At 39.0% G+C, this 21,594-nt stretch overlaps 1 protein-coding gene and 1 pseudogene across 2 annotated transcripts; both read right to left on the bottom strand.

Annotated features, from left to right (window-relative positions):
• Positions 1–399: 399 nt before the first annotated feature.
• Positions 400–13,753, bottom strand: slc25a45 (solute carrier family 25 member 45). Its single transcript, XM_079418781.1, has 6 exons — positions 13,381–13,753; positions 12,447–12,490; positions 12,278–12,349; positions 5,029–5,217; positions 4,697–4,937; positions 400–941 (listed from the first exon to the last, which is right to left on the bottom strand). The coding sequence occupies exons 1-6, from the start codon at positions 13,415–13,417 to the stop codon at positions 658–660; spliced, it is 867 nt and encodes a 288-aa protein (XP_079274907.1). The 5' UTR covers positions 13,418–13,753; the 3' UTR covers positions 400–657.
• Positions 13,754–15,393: 1,640 nt separating this feature from the next.
• LOC306871684 (cytochrome P450 2J6-like) lies at positions 15,394–19,935 on the bottom strand (annotated as a pseudogene). The gene is made up of 6 exons: positions 19,813–19,935; positions 19,051–19,213; positions 18,772–18,921; positions 18,453–18,610; positions 16,427–16,567; positions 15,394–15,414 (listed from the first exon to the last, which is right to left on the bottom strand). The product of its transcript is annotated as a cytochrome P450 2J6-like (transcript).
• Positions 19,936–21,594: the final 1,659 nt, after the last annotated feature.

Genomic DNA, 21,594 nt, shown 5'->3' with positions numbered 1-21,594 from the left:
GGGTGGAGGGATGTAATTGCTTTGCATACTGAGGAAGGCTTGGTAGCCGAAACGTTTGTCTTTTCCCCATTGGTGATGATTGTTAAATAAAACGGAAAAAGAAGACTGTTCTCGTGAGTGAACATCATAATTTCTTATATAAAGTAACTTAACAGATTGACGCACCAAAATAAAAAGATCAAGTAACGGAGGAGCGTGGTGCAAACAACGTTTTATCATAGTGGCCAAAATGATCAGGTTATCAATATTGTTAAAATGTGCTGGAAATGTTGTTGAACAAAGTACTCATACACAACCAACAAATAAAATTAGTCGCAATATGCACTTTTTGTGCATTTTCTTGGTAATATTTAGAGCCAGTTTATCAGGAAGTGTCAATTTTGTTCTCTTTGACTCACTGGATGGAAACGGTGCTTTATTTGCAAATGTTTTATGCGATATTCCAGTTTTGAGCATAAGTATTCCCATTATTGGATGGAAACATAGCTACTGATGTATTTTACATCCTAGAATAAACCATAGACTCTATTTCAGCCATTTAACCAATGCTCCATTAAAAAGAAAAACATCAAAGAATGATGGAACTGATGGAAATGCTAACTTGCAAACTCGTTTCTGGGTTTTGGCCTACAAAAATCCGTCATCCTGCAGCTGTCTTCAGTCCTGAGGCAAGTCGGTCATCGCTCTCAGCAGCATCTCAAAGCTGAGGAAGGTCACAGCGTTCACAGGGAACGCTCTCACGCTGTTCAGAAGAAGGCCTTTGAAGAAGACTCGCATGCCCTCCTCACGCACACTCACAGTAATGCAGTTCAGCACGCCGCTGTACATGCGACCGCCGCCGCCACACATCTGCAGTCGAGCCTTCACCACGTCCATGGGGGTGGCACAGGCCCATGTGACCACGCCAGCAACACCACCAGCCACCAGCACAGCAGTGTTACCTGAAGAGCATATCTTCATATTATTACTCGGGTTATCACTATGAAAATGTATGGGATTCCTGAACATGCATTTTGCAAACTATTATTAACTTTGCTAAATAATCAGTCCTAATGAATGATGAGCGGTATTCAAACATATACAATGTAATACTATGTAATAATATACATAATATAAAGCTATAAATATAAACTTGCAAATATACAAATATATAATATGCCAAACATATAATTAATACATACAAATAAATAACATTATAACATAAAACACTCTAATATGAATATACATATTTTATATAATTTCCTATATTTAATTTCATATATAATACATATAACATACAGCCATAACTACAAGCTTAAGAATGTAATATATATGAAATATTAGCTATTCTATTATAGGTAAAAATTAATATACCATAAATATAAATAATTTTTTAAACGTTACTGAACGTAACCTCGGTTCCCTGAGAAGCTTTGCTGACGCATTGTGGAAACACCTTTCTCCTTAGAATACTGAAGCCTGATTCGCGTAACGCCATTGGCGTTCAAGTGCACGAAAATTGGGGGGAGTGGCGTCCCTTATAACGCAGTGCTTGGCGCCATTTTCCTCAGAATCTTTAGACTGAATAGAATAAGACCTGAGCGAAGTTGACACAGCACGAATGCAACATCTCGTTCCCTTCTCAGGGAACCGAAGTTACGTTCAGTAACCGGGGACCTTCCCTTTCGAAGTGTCTCTCGACGTTGTGTACAGCTTTGCTGACATATTGGGGAACGTATGCAGTCACGCCGTGTCTACTGCGAAGGTCTTTCCGCTAAAAGCGGAGACACAATGCAGTCTGAATTAGAAAAGGACACACACAGCACAGGCAGGGATATCCCTTGACATAGACCCGCTAGAGGCAATCAGAATCAATTAAAAAGGTTCTCTATATTTGCATGTCAGCAGACCTGGTTGGAAACTCTAGAAGGGAGGGTGCGGCCAGGTAGTCACTGAATGATAATGAACGTTCTATAGAATGACAGAAGCGGTGACAGTCAGCACTTACTAACAAGAGAATCACATTGATTTAATATTACAAGTGGCACAGTGCATTGCGAGTCCTATCGAAAAGCAAACATAGCACATATATTAAAACCACACATTCCGATAGCGTGTCCTGGAACAAAGCAATGTGAGTTCAAGGGCTACAGAGCCGGTGATATATGATACATTGCATTAATGCAATGAGTGACCGACTTAGTGCTTCAGAGAATAACATAAGAGGCTCGACAACAATAACCATGGTGAGAATTATGCCGTCATACTCTGACATAAGAGTCTATTGGACCTAGTGGAAACCTGCACCATGAGCAAGGGGGCGGGGCTTCCTATTGCTGCCGTAGAATGTCAAACACAACAGCCAAGTAATAGCAGTAGTAATAATAAGAGATCTTACCTCGCTTAGCTTTCCTGAACTGAATGGACTCGAAAAGCTAGCAGAGAAACATCCAAATTATAAAACCTGGCAAAGGTGTTCTGCGAGGCCCATCCTGCTGCCGAGCAGATTTCCTCCATAGATATACCCCTTGGACACGGCCTTGTGGCATGGGCGTGCACCCCGATGGGGCAATTTGTATTCTGTGTGTCATAAGCCAAGGTTATCGCGTCCACGACCCAATGAGATAGCCTCTGTTTCGATACTGGTAGACCTTTAGTACAACCGCCGTAACACACAAAGAGCTATTCTGAGAGTCTGAAATTTTGGTGCGCTCGACATAGATGCGCAGAGTGCACACAGGACAAAGCGGCAGTGAAGGGAGGATTTCCCTGTCCACAGGCTCGCTCTGGGTGAAAGCTGAGAAAGTTATCACTTGGCTCCTGAATAATGTTGAAAGCACTTTAGGCACGTAGCCTTTCCTTGGCATAAGAATGACTTTACAGTCATTAACAACAAAGCTCAAGCAGGATTCGTTGACTAAGAAAGCATGTAAATCCCCGATCTGCTTGACAGAGGCAAGCGCAAGCAGAAGCGTTGTCTTGCCAGAGAGTACCTTGAGTGAGGCTGATTGCAGCAGTTCGAAAGGGGGGCGTGTCAAGGACCAAAGTGCTTGGACCAAAGTCAAGTCCCAGGCGGGGATTGTGGTTGGGTGGGGAGGGTTGTGCCACCTCACGCCATGGAGAAATGTAAAGGCTGAGATCGCAGCTACGTATACTTTTGAGTGTGGAAAGCGTGCGGCCGACATCCAAGCGCTCTTGTAAAAATGACAGAATGAATGAGATCGAGCAGGTCGCTGGATCTACGTTCTTTGAGCTGCACCAATTCGTGAAAACTTTCCATTTATGAGAGTATAGGCGTGAATACAGGGCGTGCACTTTGGGGAAGAATGGGGCGGGCCTTTGTGGGCCGACCTCACGGCGACGACTGGGCTGAAGAAACCATTCTTCCAACCTGTTCCGCTCGGGTTCTGTGGGAGGGGACCACTCTAGATTGATCTCTTCCACCGCCTTAGAAATTATGCCAAGCAGCTCTTGATCTACGTGACCAGGCTCGTAAATCTTGCTACGCTGAGTCGGATTCCTCCATGTGGCCATTCCTCCATTCCGACTCCGACACTGTGGTGGACATTGTATCGTCGCGGTTTTCTTTCTCGGGTGCACCGAAAGAGATAAAGTTGCCCACGCTCGTTGGGGCCAGAAGTGGGGTTTCCGGATAATCCACCGTAGAGAGTTGGTCTGGACAGCAGGAAGCACGCAGGCGTTGCGCCGGTGTGAGCTCGCTGCCAGCAGTGGTGGTTTCAACGACCAGTGGCCATTGCTTCTTTTACTGAGTGATAGGAGTGACAGAGGAGAAGGATGGCGGATGGGTTTATTTTTATTTATATATTTTTTTGGGGTCGATGCGTCGCTGAGCACGAGGGCTATCTTTCTACGTCCTGACACTTGTGGGTGCGGCCCTGGCAGAAGACACACCTGTCATGATCAAAAGGAGCTCTTAAGGTCCCGAGCATGACGAACAAAGTTTAAATGACATGTCGCAACTTCGCCAGAACGCTGAAGAGGACTGAAATATTTCCACTTTGCGATGACTCGACGACGAAGGAGAGGCTTCCAAATAATTGAGGTGAAGGAGAAATATTCTGAGGAAAATGGCGCCAAGCACTGCGTTATAAGGGGTGCCACGCCCCACAATTTTCGCAAGTTTGAGTGCCATTGGCCACTGCACAGCAATGGCATTAAGCGAATCAGGCTTCAGTATTCTAAGGAGAAAGGTGTTTCCCCAATGCATCAGCAAAGCTGTACGCAATGTTGAGAGACACTTCAAAAGGGAACCTATTTTAAATTTAAATGTATTTATTAATCTTAGTTCATGTTAATTTTAACATTTACTCATGCATTATTAAAATTTAAAGTTTTTAGTATTATATAATGGACCTGAGCTGACATGAACTAACAATAATAACATTAAAGAATATTACTGTAACAAATGTTTTTATCATTGTTAGTTAATAAGTTAATGCATTAATTAATGTAACCTAATGGGACATTAGGTTAATGTAAATATTTTAGAATATTTCATAAATCAATATACCACAAATATAAACTTACAAATCTAATATATAACATATATATTTACATTTAGCAGACGCTTTTATCCAAAGCGACTTACAAGCGAGGACAATGGAAGCAATCAAAATCAACAAAAAGCAATGATATATATATATATAGATATACTAACATATACAATATACTAACATATTTATTTATGCATAATTACCTGGTTGCTTCCCTTTCTCAGTCAGCATCCTGCAGATCAGCTCATATGGCAGGAAGTAAAGTCCAAAACAAGGCACATCGCGCAGGGCAAGAGCCCAAATTCCTCTGAAAAGGCCTTTCACCCCATCCTCTCTTAGGATCACAGCAATACAATGTATGGGGCCTCTGTACTTATTCCCACCTGACTTTGTCTGGTTCTGCAGACGCACTTTAACCAGGTCTATCGGAGCTATAACAAACAACTGAGAGCGGATCAAATCAGCACAAATTAGTGACATGCAATGTGTTGCTTTAAATTCTTTTGGACTTTGCTGGCTTGATGCCCAGACTTGCCTGTGCTAAACCTGAAAAACACCCGGCCATGAACACAGCAGTGAGTGATGACCGCTTGCTTTGGTCAGAGTTGTTGTGACCTGACCGAGTAAGGTAATCCAGCGCATTACTGTATGAACCAAAGGCCACAGCGTTGCTAATGGCAACAGAGATGACAGGAAATGACATGCCCTTAAAAAATCCACGAAACTGGGGAAAGGGGAAAAAGGAAAAAAGAAGATCTGTCATTCAAGTGATTAACTTTTTGTAGAAACAGAGGTAACTTGTACATGTTTTTCTAACAAACATAAACGTTTATTGCCCAACTCAATCTGAGTAGCTGAATCCTTAACCATCTTCAAGAATCGGCTAAAAACACATCTCTTCCATCTTTGTTTGAACCCCTAACTCTGGCACTCTCTATTCTAATTCTATTCTTAAAAAAAAAACTTTCCCCTTTTAGATTCGATTCATTTACTAAATGCTTGTTTTCTTTAAAAAAAAGAGAATAAACTAGCTAGAATAACACTAGCTTCTCTATTCTTTTTGTATTCTATTTCTTTTATTTTATTATACAATTAATAAAAGCAAAAAAGTCCTCTAACACTAGCTCGCTCTATTCTTTTTCAATTCTGTTTTCTTTTTATTTATTATATAATTTTTAAAAAAAACATGCTACGTGTACTACATTAAGCTGAGACTTATTGCGTATCATTGCTCTTTTGTTGTTTTTGATTGCTATTGTTATGTCTCTTTTGCTCACCAAGGCTGCATTCATTTGATAAAAAATACAATGATATTCTGAAATATTTTTACAATTTTAAATAAGTTTGCATTCCCTTGCTTCTTATGGTGTGTTGCTTCCTGGATGAATGTTTGCATGTTTTTGTGATAGTTGTTCACAAGTCTCTTGAGTTTGTCTTGAACAGCGAGTAGTGTCGCTCCCCTGTTCATCAGAAAAATCCAGGTCCTGCACATTCTTGGGTTTACCAGCATCTTCTGCACATTTGCACCGAACCCCCATCTGCTCCCCGGGCGCTGCAGCATAAATGGCTGCCCACTGCTCTATGTGTGTGTTCACAGTGTGTGTTAAATACAGAGCACAAATTCTGAGTATGGGTCACCATACTTGGCCACACGTCACATCCTCTCCTTTCCTTGAAATCCATCTTTTCTCATATGCAATTCACAAAAGGTGCAAACATTCACTGATGCTCAAGAAAGTTTAACACACTACATTTTTAACCAAGGGGATGCAAATCTTTGAATACAATGATGGGTGTATTCTGTCTAGTGGTAAATATTTAAAATGTTATGTAGCTTTACAAGAGCAGTACTAAGTAAAGGCTCTTATTTTGCAAGTTTTGTAAACTTAAGAAACAGACTGTGTAAGTAAATACATACTATAAATAGAGCTATACAGTACAGAGTTGTAAATATGTCCATAGTTTATCCTTATGTAGTATGAAGAAGCATTAAAAGTGTGTCAAACATAGTGCTTATGTGCAGAATTACTATACAGTGTTGATTTTGAACTAATGTTCATTGAATCTCGTTCAACATTATGGTGATACTGGCGTTATGGGGTCTCACTTGGGAGACCAATCACTTACAAGAAATGGCCAATGAATATTGGCAAGTGAAATTTGGAAATTATCCACGCCACTCCCTGTACATATGGGTACGTAAGATGATGATGCGTTGGTTTCTCATGGTCAGTCTCAGCTAGAGGTCTTCACGGGTCCACTTGGATCCGAAAACCCAAGGTCCAATGCGAGACCTGAGCGGGTTTGGTATTAGTGGCCTCGGATAATTTAAAAGTGCAGTAGGATCTCTTGGAAAATACTAACTTTACCCTGGATCACAAAACCAGTCATAAGGGCCAATTTCAAAATTGATTTTTGGCCAAGATACAACTATTTGAACATCTGGAATCTGAGGGTGCAAAACAAATCAAAATATTGAGAAAATCGCCTTTAAAGTTGTCCAAATGAAGTTCTTAGCAATGCACATTGCTAATAAAAAAAAAAACAGTTTTGATCTATCTACAAAATATCTTCAATGAACATGATCTTTACGTAATGTCCTAATGATTTTTGTCATAAAAGAAAAATCTGTCATTTTGACCCATACAATGTATTTTTGGCTATTGCTACAAATATACCTCAGCGACTTAAAACTGGTTTTGTATTCCAGGGTCACATATGTTGACAGGTAGTTCCGAGCGTTTTGATTGGACAAACATTTCTTGGTCCTACGCCTACCACAGAATATATACCTTAACCTTAATCCTCTCTGTGCCATGAGGCACATAAGGCCTGGACATTTTCTTTCCACTGCTTCCTATCTTTGGCTGCTTATCTCTCCCACGAAGGCCACACCTCTCCATCTCTTTCCTTTTCAACAGTTCTACGCCATGTTGTTTTTGGAATATATAAATACATATAATTACATTTAGACCACTTAACTTAATGATTGCTATCGGGATGTGAAGAGACTTTCAACCAGCAATAACAAAAAATGTTTCTGAAGACAATCACTTATTTCACCTTTAAAACAAATGTGCTTTTTTTTTCAAATGGACCTGATAAGACCCGAATTCTTTTAAACTATCCCAGATGAAAACTTGTGTGTTTGTGTTAAGTTCCTTTGAGAAATGCACATAGAAAAGGAACATAGCCTACGTTTGTAACCTCGAAATCCATATGAGATCAGGAAAATCCACTCAGTTCATTAAACTGCGTGTTTATGCAGGGCTTTTCTTTTTTGTGTGCAGAAGCTCTTCACTAGAGATGAGGTAAATAACGTTGTTAAATCTCATGATTTATTAGGCTATCGATTTGCTTCTTTTCAAGCTATCATGTTTAGTTTTCAAATCCGGTCACAATTGAAAGTCGAACTCAGAAATAATGTATCCATCAGACAGGCAAAAATATAAAGTAATAATAAATAAGTAAATAAATAAATTAAAGTAATGGAGCAGCAGGCAATTCAGTCAGCAGGACACCGGGATTTTTATCCTGACTGACTGTGCCCACGTCAATGCTGTTTACATTGGGGTCCAGTTGGGTTCGAAAAATAAATGCCATCAGGTCAGGTCAGACTCAGGTCTAAATTCTGTCTGTCTCGGGTCGGGTCTTTCTTTAAAAAAAATATTTTTGCACGTTAGGAAGTGATCTGGGTCAATTCAGGTTGAGAACAGATTTTAGGACCCGAGAAGAACTCTAGTCCCAGCACTCTCCTTCACCACATGCCAAGAGGATACATTTGCAGGACATGCGGAGATTGCAGTCCTTTTGGCGAAGGATACAAGCCTGTCCCTCTGGCGGAGATGAAGTCAGGGTTTACAGCCAAGGCACGCAAGAGAAGTGCTCCAAAAACAACCGATCTTGGAACTGCGTGTCTTAAATCAGGCCCTTCACAAGCTCCAATTCCGGATGTTGATACAGAACACATTCTTTCATGTGTTCAGAGGAGTAAGATCAAAACATTCTTTCATGTGTTCAGACCGAGGATTGGTTTGAAGTGATCAACCTGAAGGGCGCATGACTTTCATGTCTTGATCTTACCTGGTCAGGTCTTACCTCAACTTAACTATCTAGACAACTAGCTTATAGTAGCTCACTCGTGAGATCTGTTCTGCAAAAACAGAGACTTGGTGCTCAGGCATCTCAGCCATTTGGGTCTGGGGTCAACTGGGAAAAGAGAAAGCTCTCCCCTGTGCAGAGCATCACTTTTCTTGGTATGGAGTTGGACTCAATCAACATGACAGCGTGTCTCACAAACCGATTTGATGCCAGTTTCATCCGCTGGTTCAGGGCAGGCATGTGCTATTCCGGATGGACAACACTGCGATGGTTGCGTACATCAACCATCAAGGGGAAGTATGCTCTCATCGCATGTCACACCTCACCCACCATCTCCTCCTCTGGAATCAAACATGGCTCAAATCACTGCCTGCAATTCACATCCTGGGGGAGCTCAATCGTGCAGCTGAGGCGCTCTCATTACAAATTATATTCATAAGGGAATGGAGACTCCATCCACAGGCGGTCTAGATGATCTGGAGTTGATTTGGGGAAGCTCAGGTGGACCTCTTTGCTTCCCAGGAGTCCTCCCATTACATTTTATTCCCTGACTGAGGCCTCTCTTAGAATTGATGCACTAGCACACAGCTGGCCCAAGGGTCTGCACAAGTATGCAGTGTGATGGATCAGGAAGGATGAGGAGCAGGTCTTGTTGATTGCACCTTATTGGCCAATACAGACCTTGTTCTCAAACCTGATGCTCCTTGTGACAGACCCTTCCTGGCATATCCTTTCTTGGAAAGGGGAAATCATTTGGCACCCGCATCCAGATCCCTGGAACCTCCACGTTTAGCTTCTTGACTGGATGCCACAGATTTTAGTGGTTTATCACAGGCATTGATAGACACTATCACTCAGCCTAAAGCTGTGAGCCATGGTGGAGCTGCTAGGTCGACGGGCATTTACGAGGTGAACGCCACCACTTCGGGAGTGGCATGCGTGGCCCAGACAACAATATGGCAACTCCCATAACAGGAATTGTCTCTGACAGGGGAACAACCTCCATGGTCGTTTCAGGACAAACAGAGAGTTCATAAACAGCCTTCTTGGCTGTAACAGGACAGGCAGAGATTTCAGATGATGATGGAAGAAGACTGGGGATATCAGAATAAAAGTCTATTAAATCCTCCTGCCTCGGCTCACCCTCAGCTTTGGTACAGTGGGTGGGGCTTTTCTCTGTGCTCTCACTTTCCACTGTTTCATCCACTGTTGTGTGTGTTGTTGCTCTAGCACCTGGTCAGACGATCGATAAGGCTCTGGCTTCGGGGTGATCCTCAGCTCTGTCGCTCTTTCTGGCGATGGCTCCTCGGTCGCGACGGGCTTTGGCTCTCCCTCAGCATTGGGCTTTGGCTGACGCTCCGTGCAGCGGGGTGATGATTGGCTGGACTCTGGGTCTGGAGTGGGGCTGGTGTTGTCATTAGTGATGACCACTGAGCGGTGATCCACAGGACACCAGCACCCACTCTACATACTCCACAAAGTTCCCTCAAGGACATTCCCCAGACAACTGTAGCAGTGTTCAGTTAGCGTGTAAGAATGTGCTCAGGCAGTCGTCCGGGAAGGTGGTCAGATGGGTGAGATCTAGGAATTCTTCCACATGCTCCTCGAAGGAGTGGTTCCCCTGCTCAAGGCAAAGCAGGTAAAAGTGATCCAAAGAGAAATGGAAATCAAAAACACTGACAAAAAAAGAAAAAATAAACAGGTAAATCACGGAACTTTCTTTTCTTTCTGGTTGTTTATTCTGTCATGGAGCTGCTAGATTGAAGATAGACTGAAGGCACGTACAAAGAAGAAGTTAAATTAAAATAGGGTATTTATTCCACAAGACACAGGTAATCCATAACCAACACATGTGAGGTACAAACATCAATAACCGACCAACTCAAACTGAAAAGAGAGAAACTTAAGTACACAGGCCAAATGAAGATATTTAATGAGACACACCTGAACATAATGACGAACTCAAATCAGGAACCATGACAACAAACACAAGAAAAATGCAAACTCAAAGTCCAAATGAATTGAAACCATAGCAACACAGGCCAAATTCCCTTAATCATCCATCACAATGAATACAGCCAAAGAATAACACATCAAGCCGAAGCCGACGAACTAGTGGTCGATGAAAGCAGACTGCGGGGTTGGCTCACGTCGGCAGAGTTTGGGTCCAAAGTTGCTCTGACACACCAAGCCGACACTCGACACCCGACGGCCAAGTAGCACGTCCGTTCTGCGCCTTTCTCGTGCACTGGTTCGCCAGCTGAATGGCCAATCAGAATGATCAGATGGCCTGACTGACCAGCGACTGATTCAACATGTCGAATTGGCCGGAAAAAAAAGCAGACGAGGACCAACTTCATCTGACGGTGTGGAACACACTAACAAAACTTAGTCTCGCCGACGAACAAAAACTGCCCGAAGGCCGACTGTTGGCTTGGTGTGTTCCGGGCTTGATATGCACTAAAATATTGTTGGGCTTCGCAAATTAGAAAGTGGGTGTAAGAAAAGACATAAAGAATTTAAAATTCCACCATTAGGGCAATAGTTAAGAATTTCCAATCAACAGACAATGTTACAAATCTGCCTGGAAAAGGACGTGTGTCTATTTTGTCTAGCAAGGTGAGGAGGATAGTTTGAGTGGCCAAAGACTCTTCAAGGATCACAGATGGAGAACTGCAGAAAATAGTTGAGTCTCAGGGTCATAAAGCCTCAAAAAAATGATTGTTTGGGAGGGTTTCAAACAAAAACAAAAAAAAATCAAGAGAATAAAATGCTGTCATCCAAAAACAAACTCCAGTATATTCATTTGCTAGACACTACTGGAACAAACTGTTTTATGGTCAGATGAAACTAAAAAAATTGTATTTTAGCAGCAAACACTCAAAATGGGTTTGGTGTGCACAGGGATAAAAATAAAAAAAGCACCCCATGTGTATAATGAAATATACTGCTGGATTTTTAATGTTGTGGGCCTATTTTTCTGTCGGAGATCCTGGACATCTTGTTCAAATAAATGGCATCATAGACTCTATAACAATACCTATATGGATTCTATACCAATGGATATAAAATTTAAATCTGACTGCCTCTGCTAAGAACCTTATAATGGACTAATGCTGAATCTTCCAACAGGATAATGATCCAAAAACAAACATCAAAATCAAAACAAAAATGGGCATAAAACCAAGCTTCTTCCATGGCCATCCCAGTTCCCTGACCTGAACCCTATAGAAAATGTGTGGGTTGAACTGAAGAGGAGAAGCACTAGCATGGACCTGGAAATCTAAAGGGTCTGGAGTGATTCTGTAAGAAGAAATGGTCTCAGATCTTTTGTCTAATTCTAATCTTATCAGGCATTAGAGGTTAAGACTCAGAGCTGTTATCTTGGCAAAAGTAGGTTGCAAAAAGTATTGGATAAAAGGGTATGATTAATTGTGGCCCATGTGTATTAGAGAAAAGCATTTATTTCAGATTAAGATCCTCACCCCATTCTAAATTCTTATACTCCAGTGAAAAGTGAATTCTGTACATTTTTTAAGATCAAAGGATTAACAATGCAGATTTACTTTCACAGCCGCCGTTGATTATATTTACCAAAAGTATGAATCATTTTGAGCACAACTTTGTATATGTATATGTACTGTATATACAGTATATGTACAATGTAGTTTTTGATAACTTACTCCTTCATGTTTGTATGTTTTGACCACACAATCAAATACCCCTCTATACACAGCCTGGGTCTGCAAGCGCACCTATGACCAAAATAAAGGCATCAACTGCATTAGTAGTGTCAGTGACTGAAAACCAGCAAATTACACATACTTCAAATCTGTTATCAAAGAAACTCACCTTTACTGTGTCCAAAGGGTGTCCAACAACTAAACCAACAGCACCTGATACCACATATGATTAACCATTTGTGAATCATTGAACAGGTTGCAGTCTGGCATTATGAAACATTTATAATAGAATAACAGAGTATTGACTATGTTTCTTATAAGCTTGTCCAAAGAGTACTGCAGCTGTACCATTTGTGAAGAAATCGTAGGTTAGTTGTTAAGGCAATATACTACAGGCAAAACCATTGCTTTTTCATGCACTGGTCATTTTTGAAATTTTGGGATACATATTTCCATATCTTGTTTTTTTTTTATTTTTTTTAAAGACTAGTGGAAAGAAAATCTAAAATGCACATTTAAGTGATTATGTTATTACACGTTATCTATTTGTGTCTGTAACTCTACAATATATCTTAAACGCCACCCCCACCCCCTTCCCCTTGCGTACATGTTCTGGAGGTTTTTACAAACGGATGAATTGGTGAAAGTTCACCAAACACGGTGATTTTTATTTTTGACTTTTATTATCATTATTATTATTATTAAAATTAACCAAGAAAGCTAAAAGCTGGCTTTATCCGATGGCCAAATTTTTCTTCTGGAAATGTATGCAAATTAGTGCAAATTTAATTAGATGCCACATTTTCATATTTAATCATATTTCAGATAACCTGCAATACAAATTGTCTTAATGTTATCAACTGGGGAAAGTAGGTGAAATCTATAGTTAAATGTTTTCTTATTCACCTCTGTTGTCTTGCCTTAATGCTTTTGAGCTACCAGTACTGATGTGTTTACAGCCTATTCATACACTATGGTAAAGAGCATCATGGTACTACCGTGATGTTTATAACTTCTCAGTTAATGGCTGATAAAACCGAGCTGATTCAAAGTCATCTATCAGCAAATGTTTTTCCCTGCTATTTCAACCAGACATGTATTACCTGAAATCCATCCTGCGACGAACTCCACAAACGGCATGGCACATTTATAAAAACTCGTAAAATACACCAATAATAAAAAATAAAAACTCTTCTTCAGTTAGTCCAAGGTGAAATATGTGTTTTATGCGTGTGAAAAGCTCGTGCAGCAGGAAACTAACGAATGGCCCGCTGTCAAAGTTCAGACGCAGCGCTCTGATACATGAACCTCAGCACAACGATCATACACAAATGTTGTTTCTATAAATAATTTTTCAAGCAAAAACTTGGATTTCACGATAAAGCATGATTGTGTCCAGAAATCATCTTGCTTCAGTAAACTGTCCTGTCATGAGAGCGACTGCAATGACTCCTTTTAACAACACAACGAATCTGCATTTTTGGAAAAAACTTACTGTTGCTAAAAAGTAAATGGAGAGAGAAAGAGGGATCCTTAAGAGTTTGTTCGGTCTCAAGAGCTGCTCTACCACCATCTGGTGGTGATGATGTTTATAATCTCGCGCTCACCTATTATTTCCCAGATAGTTTCAAAACTGATCTTAACATGATGTTCTTTTTACAAGGGATCATTTTCAAAATATAATATCACTGAAATACAGGAAAATATCTACCGTGTATAAGTCAACAGGGTTTTTTTTTTTTCATTCTTTGTTGCATGGTTTCTGGGGAATAAAGTGGATCTTACATTATTACATGGTACAATTTATAGAATAATTTTCACATTTGCATTATATTAACATTTTAAAATGTTCTAAACATTAAAAAAACATAATAATTACAAAATGCATAATCTTTGCATAGATACTTCATAACTATCAAATAAATATTTTCATATTGAACAGAATCAAACAGACAGATAGAAAGAGAGATATATAAAAAGTAAAGTCGTGACGTATTGTCAAGTATGGTGACCCATACTCGAAATTGGTGCTCTGCGTTTAACCCATCCAAGTGCACACACACAGCAGTGAGTAGTGAACAAATGCACACACACACACACACACACCGTGAACACACACCCGGAGCAGTGGGCAGCCATGCTGCAGCGCCCGGGGAGCAATTGGGGGTTCGGTGCCTTGCTCAAGGGCACCTCAGTCGTGGTATTGAGGGTGGAGAGAGCGCTGGACATTCACTCCCCCCACCTACAATCCCTGCCGGTCAGGGACTTGAACCCGCAACCTTTCGATTACGAGTCTGACTCTCTAACCATTAGGCCATGACTTCCCCCAAGGGGAAGGGGAAAGGGACGTTCTCTGCATTTAACCCATCCAGGTACACCTGGAGCAGCGGGCAGCCATCAATGCGGCGCCCGGGGAGCAGTTGAGGGGTTCGGTGCCTTGCTCAAGGGTCTCACCTCAGTCGTGGTTGCCGGACCTGAGACTCGAACCCACGACCTTCGGGTTACAAGTCCAACTCTCTATCCATTAGGCCACGACTGCCCCCTGGCCACGACTGCCCCCTGAAGGATATATGCAAATATATTTTGAATATATGTATATATCAAATATAATTTGAATATATGCAAAGATATATTTCATCTTAACACTGTACTGCATGTTGACCGCATTTTACTGCATGTATTAACATAACATCCATCTATTAATAGAACTCAGTATCAGTTCAGATGTGATTCCTATAGTTTCTATAAACGTAATGACACAAAGATCTGGGAGGGTTCTTGGGACGTCTTAAAGTGAGGTCCTAGTCCTTCAGGAGCTGAGAATGAGAACCTCTGGAGGAGGGAAGTGAAGAACAGGAAGAGTGTATTTCGTGCCAGCTGCTCACCCAAACATGACCTTTTCCCTGGACAAGTTTAAAGGCAGGACACATGTATGCACACTTCATCTTACATTAAAACATCATTTATAAGTGTAAGTGAAATACAATGAAAGCCTACCAGCTGAAAATTGATAAAATGCTTCCCGTTTCCTAAAATTCCTTCGGTCATCTAAGTGTTCGGGATTAAACTGATCTGGTTTTTCCCATTGTGATGGATCCTTTAGCACAGAGGAGAGATTACAGATGACCAGTGTGCTCCTGTGTGAAAGGAAACAGTGAAAAAATAATCATATATTTACAGCTATATATATAATATAATGCCAGAGTTTGCAGAGTTCATCAGCACAAGGCCAGACGTCCATATCTATGAATGAAGTCCCCTTGTAAAAAAGAAGTATATTTTAGCATACTTTTGCAATGAGTACTTATTATGGAAATAATATACTTTAAAAGAATATACCTAAGTGTGAACTGAATGTGATGTTTTCAGACACATAATTGCATGTCATTTACAACTGCTGAAAATGTATTACAGTTAAAATTTATATTAAATGCAAATATAATAGTGTTTTTTTCAACTAATAGGACATAAGTAAGCATATTTGTAAAGGTGAAGTTGCAAATCAGTACATTTAACATATATTAACTGTAAATGTAATAAGTGAAGTGAGTGAAGTGACATACGGCCAAGTATGGTGACCCATAATGCTTACTTCAGTGAAAAAGTAGTCTCGTCTGACCCAGGAGATAAATATGCATAGATCAGTCATCAAGTGAAAACAGTCCAAAACAAATATGTTGGCGGATTTTGATGTGAGACGATAACAGGGCATGGACTTTTTCACTGGAGGAACCATTATTATGGATTATGGACTCATATATTGGCCAAAAGTAACTGTTTTAATGTTAAAAATTTGAAATGATGTGTTTGTATTTTACAAACATGCCACTTTTCACTTCACAAGATGTTAACAGAGGAACTGTAGTCATGTGGATTATTGTGATGTTTTTATCAGCTGTTTGGACTCTCATTCTGACGGCACCCATTCACTGCAGAGGATCCATCGGTGAGCAAGTGATCTAACGCTAAATTTCTCCAAATCTGTTCTAAAGAAGAAACAAACTCATTTACGTCTTGGATGGCCTAAGGGTGAGTAAATGTTGAGCAAATTAAAATTTTGGGCTAATTATTGATTAACTAACTATTGAAGTCTATTACTATAAATCTATATGGTGATTTCACAGAATAGATGTTTTCAAGTTCACTTACTTTGGACGTTGGGGTATTTATCATTAGAAGTAAAGCCCATGGTAGGGTGTCAGTCATGGTTTGCGTCCCAGTCTTAAGCAGGTCCACAGTGATACAGGCAAGGTTATCCCCAGTGAATGCAGCCTCTGTATCCTTCCGTCTCTAAAACAAAACCATGATTCAGACACACTGGACCAGATTTAAAACTAATTTTGTCAAAGCATAGCAGATGATTGATATTCATACTAATTTAAAGTCAACAGGAAATCAAAAATCTGCTCTCTTAATGCATGTTCCTGTTTTTATTGTGTACTAAAGAAAGAAAATGTTTGTCTTATCAAACATATAATCTATATAACTTTTACATTACAACATATAACTTTGTTTTACCTTTAAAATAACTTTCCTTTCCCTAATTATTCAAGCCCTAAAATGGGTTGTGAATGCCATTTCATGTTGTCTTTAGATGAAAAAAATAAATATATGATATTATAATGCTTGCCACAGAGTATTTTTGGAATCAATGAATAATCAGTGAAAGAGTCTTCACTGTCTTACCTTATCTATCTCTCCAATGTAGGAATCTATGAAATCACGATGATCAAAAGGATCCCAATCCTTCTTGTTTCTCAATTTTTTTCTTAATGAAGGCTGATAGCTTTGCATAGTTTAATAAAGCTGTCTTATGTGGTCCATAGAAACGTTTGACAATCCCAGGAAATGCATTGTAAAACTAAAAATATATTAAAACAGAAAATGTATTTGACATAATCTAGTAAGAAATGGTGGTAATACTTTCTTTGAAGCCCATATTTATAATACATTATAACCGTATTATTAAGGCATTATAATGAATGCATAATGCATTATCAAAAAAAACTTATAATATGTTATATCATCTTATAAATAATCATAACAACAATTATAATACATTATAATGCTTACGCATTTGTGGTTATACCTTTTAAGATTATGATTATTTCGAACACACAATGAACACCATATTAAATCTACTTTTACATTTATAAGGGACTATATATCTTGTTTATTTAAGATCTGCATAGCATCTTCTTACTACATCTTGTAAATGGTTAAGGGGTGGAGTGTTATTTGAGTGATAATTTTTTTAAATATTAATTTTGATGTGAGCTAGTTAATCATTTCAACTGAAAAAAATGCAAATGTTTATATGTTAGGTTACATTTTATTTTGATGGTCCCTTTAGTCCATTGACTATAAGCAACTTTGCAACTACATGTCAACTAACTCTCATTAGAGTATTAGTAGGCTTAGGTTTAGGTTAGGGTTGGTAGAATGTTGATGTACTTGCAAAGTTACTTCTAGTCAGTTTGTCTGTTGGGGAACCATCAAAATAAAGTGTTAGCATATATTTAGCAGACATACTACTAATACTCTAATGACTGCTAGTTGACATGTAGTTGCAGAGTTATTTATCACCAGCTGTCTAAAGGGTACCATCAAAATAATCAAACTGATATTACACTAAAAATAGTTCAAAGCAAATGTTTCATATTACACATTCATCTGATCTGATATCTGATCTTATGGCTGTTTGAGAAAAAAAATATTATTGCTATACTTATAAGTGGTCTTTGATTGCTTTAAGTAAAGTAGCATAAGAAAGATGGCAAGATATGAGACTTATAATATATTATAACTATGAGAAATATAATCCATTGTAACTTGCAACATGTTCACTGTGTGTTATAAATCATCAAACTCGTAAAAGCTATAACCAGAAATAAGTAAATATTATTATACATTAAAACAGTTATTATGAATATTTATAAGATGATATAACATATTATAAGTGTTTTATAATGCATTATGCATTCATTATATTGCCTTAAGAATACCCTTATAATGTATTATAAATATGGACTTCATAGAAAGTATTACCAAAATGGTAAATGTTATAGCCTACTGCATACCATGTCAACTCATTTATGAAAGAATATCTTAAATAAGTGTATTCGGGAAAACAAAACCTCTATATTTCACAGAAGAAAAAAGTGAAAAAAAGTACCTGAATTTGTGGAATATTTTCAATGAACATGGGGTCTGAATTGAGAAGTAGGTTCTGGAAGTCGGTGAAGTTGTCATCAAAACGCTTCCCAAACACAAAACATCCAATTACATTAACAGTGGCATTGTTTAGGATGTCATGAGGGTTGAAGGGGCTTCCTGCCCAGTAATATTATTGTTGTTACTTAAAACAAAAAATAGGGTTTGGAACAATATATAAGAGTGAGTTAAAAATGAAATTGAATTTAAAGTTTAAATTTGCAGCACTAAGTAGAGGATTTGGCAAACTACCAGAGACACGGCTAAATACAACACCGCACCTTGCTCTTCCTCAAAGCTCTGACACAGACACATGCATTCTTGTTGAATGTGATGCTCCATAGCATTTTTGCCCTCTGCAAAGGCCTTCAGGTGAAAGGCAGTAAAATGGCGCTGCTTCCTCCACTTGTATCCACTGCTCAGAGAAATGCCTGCACAAAAAGGTTATTTTTTTATTTACCAAGTCTTGTTAATGGAGTGACTGGGTTTTGATGTCAGAGATTCAGGTAAACTTTTTGTGGTTCTTATCAATAATTCTGACACACAAGAAAAAGGCTCACCATTTCCTTGAACTACTTCTTTAAAAGGAGGAGATATGATTCAGTCCAGAAAGTAGTCTCCTTGTGTCACCAAAACCTCCTTCACCCATTCATATCCAGACACTAGCACAATCTTGTCATAGCCCACTCTCAGGCTGAAAATGTTGCCAAATTTTGCAGCCACCTGCATGATCAGCAAATTACAAACATTACATACATCTCTTCCATTGACTTCTGTTGTATTAAAATATGAATAATGTGGACTAGCAAGCCTATGGTTAGATAAAATATAATGTCCCTCATGTTGCTTTTTTTTTCTTTTTTTTTTTTTTTTGGTGTTGTGGTTATGTTAGTCAAGACATCAAAATAAGTGACAAAAACCAAGCGTCAATATGTGACGAGTTGGGATGAGACTATGTTAGATAGGCTAGCCTACTCTATAAGAACAATTCTGTGGCCTTTCATTTCATATTAGTTACAGTTTAAGATTTTAAGTATAGGCCTATATGATGACTTCAAAAACCTAACAAACTAACTGAAAGCTTTAAAAAAAATATCAGTGTTTTCACCATTCATGTCTGTACACAATTGTTTCCAGCGCAACTGCAGGCGCTTGTGTTGAAATAAACACTATGCTGACAAAAGCGTCTCTGTTCCCACGGTTGCACTGCGCCAGTCTGTGGTTTATATATGGACATTAAGTATATATCATCATGGCTTCGGAAAGCATCTTTGTGAGCTCTTCTTTAACGTGTGTGAAAGAAATAAGACTGAAACTTGTACCTCATCCATCGCACGACAGTCGAAACCGACGAAAACGTTGCCAAGAAATGGAAAACTCCATGGTCCTGGTGGGAAGTTCGGCGCATTCTTACTTTTCCAAAAATCAAAAATTAGTAACAATATGAGAAGAAGTCCCAAACAAATAGGTTGTGCAATATAAAAAAATTATAAAAATAATAATACATATATATATATATATATATATATATATATATATATATATATATATATAAATAAATAAAAGGGAGAGGTGCACTAACACCTCATAGCATCAGTAACTTGACAACCCTAACTAGTACTGTTTTCCTCAGCCTTCGGAGTATTTGCATAAGAGAGATGTAGTGCAGCTGCTCGAAGAACTCACCTGAGGAGAAGACTGTTGATTTTATACTGGAAAAATGTAAGTATATCTACTTAAAAAAGATGATTACCCCAGAATGCATTAGTAGCTAGCTATTACTAGTTCTTACCAACACTACAATAATAATGATAAATGCTGACCAATATATACTTTTTTTTTTTTACTGAAAATTATGTTTTAGTAAAACAAGCAAAATGTAAATTGTTTTGTCATATGCCAAAGGTATGCATGAATATACATTAGACAAATGCAGCCAAGGTGAATGCATCTACATTTTCATTAAAGCAATGAATTAATGCATAATAATGAAATAATTATATTTTATTTACTGACAACAACAGGAAACATGAATAAATGAGTAAAAGAATTAATAAAAGTAACAATCACAATAACACATACATATACAAGTCAACAACACAAACAAAGCTTTATTCAAACTTATTGTTCTAACAATTATGTATTTACAGACGGTGAACCCACATCCTACTGCCATCTCAACACAGCTGAGCCAGTTCTGCAGTTGACCACCGTGCCCACCTTGAATCTGATCATGGATGGGAAAGGGACATCAAGGCTGCCCTTGCCGGAGTGCACAGAGAGGATGAGGAAGACCATGATGATGCCCCCTGAGCCACACAACCTTGAACCAAGAGCAGGAGAACATGTGTGGGATAATCTGGCTATCGCTGTGTCTGCTCCATGAGCACGACTGTAAAACTTTTAATCAGAGTAAAACTTGAAACTTTGAAGCTTCTGAAACTCGGGTTTCACTGACTGATGAAACCAGCAGGATAAACTTGACCAATATCACATCTCAATGTATTTTGGTCTTTCTCTAGATGCTCTCACTGGCTCTGGGGTCACTGAGGATGAAGAGACCACAGCAGCATCTGGTCCAGATGAGGCAGTAAGGGCAGGTGGAGTGATGGAGCATCTCATCCATGGCACTGGATCATTTCCAGGATGCTGCTGTGGACTTCTCCATCCTCACCAGTCTGCAGACATTTTCAGATCATACAAAGATGCACAAACACAATACAAAAGCAGTAATTTTAACAACAAAATCTTATTTGATTTCTGTATTAGAAGTAACAAAATTATCTTACTTTATATTTTTGTTTCAGGTTCTCCCCCTTTTTTCTCACAAATGCTGCCATCACCTTTCCTTGCAGGTCCTGCTCCACCACAGAAGATCTGCAGCAAATGCACAGAAATCAAGAATTGAAGTGCTGTAATAGCTCTGTTTTAAATTACAGCAATTAAAATAAACTACAACTTAAGATTTAAAAGATGTTTAATTAATTTCAGTAGTATACTCACTGAAAGGCTTTGATGGCAGCATTGCTTCATCACTCACTCTGCACTGGATAAACACACGTGTGTCTCATCTGTCCTGTAACATCCAGACAAGAGTCAGTCAC

This window comes from Barbus barbus (genome assembly GCF_936440315.1).
Source record: "Barbus barbus genome assembly, chromosome: 6".
NCBI lineage: Eukaryota > Metazoa > Chordata > Actinopteri > Cypriniformes > Cyprinidae > Barbus > Barbus barbus.
This window is presented reverse-complemented; position numbering and strand designations above follow the sequence as displayed.

Excerpts from the sequence above, each read along its gene's own strand:
- slc25a45 (XM_079418781.1), bottom strand. The coding sequence starts at position 13,417 with ATGCCGTTTGTGGAGTTCGTCGCAGGATGGATTTCAG. Across the intron at positions 12,350-12,446 it reads ACCCTTTGGACACAGTAAAG|GTGCGCTTGCAGACCCAGGC; the intron begins GTGAGTTTCTTT and ends TTTTGGTCATAG. Across the intron at positions 4,938-5,028 it reads GTTTTTCAGGTTTAGCACAG|TTGTTTGTTATAGCTCCGAT; the intron begins GCAAGTCTGGGC and ends ATCCGCTCTCAG.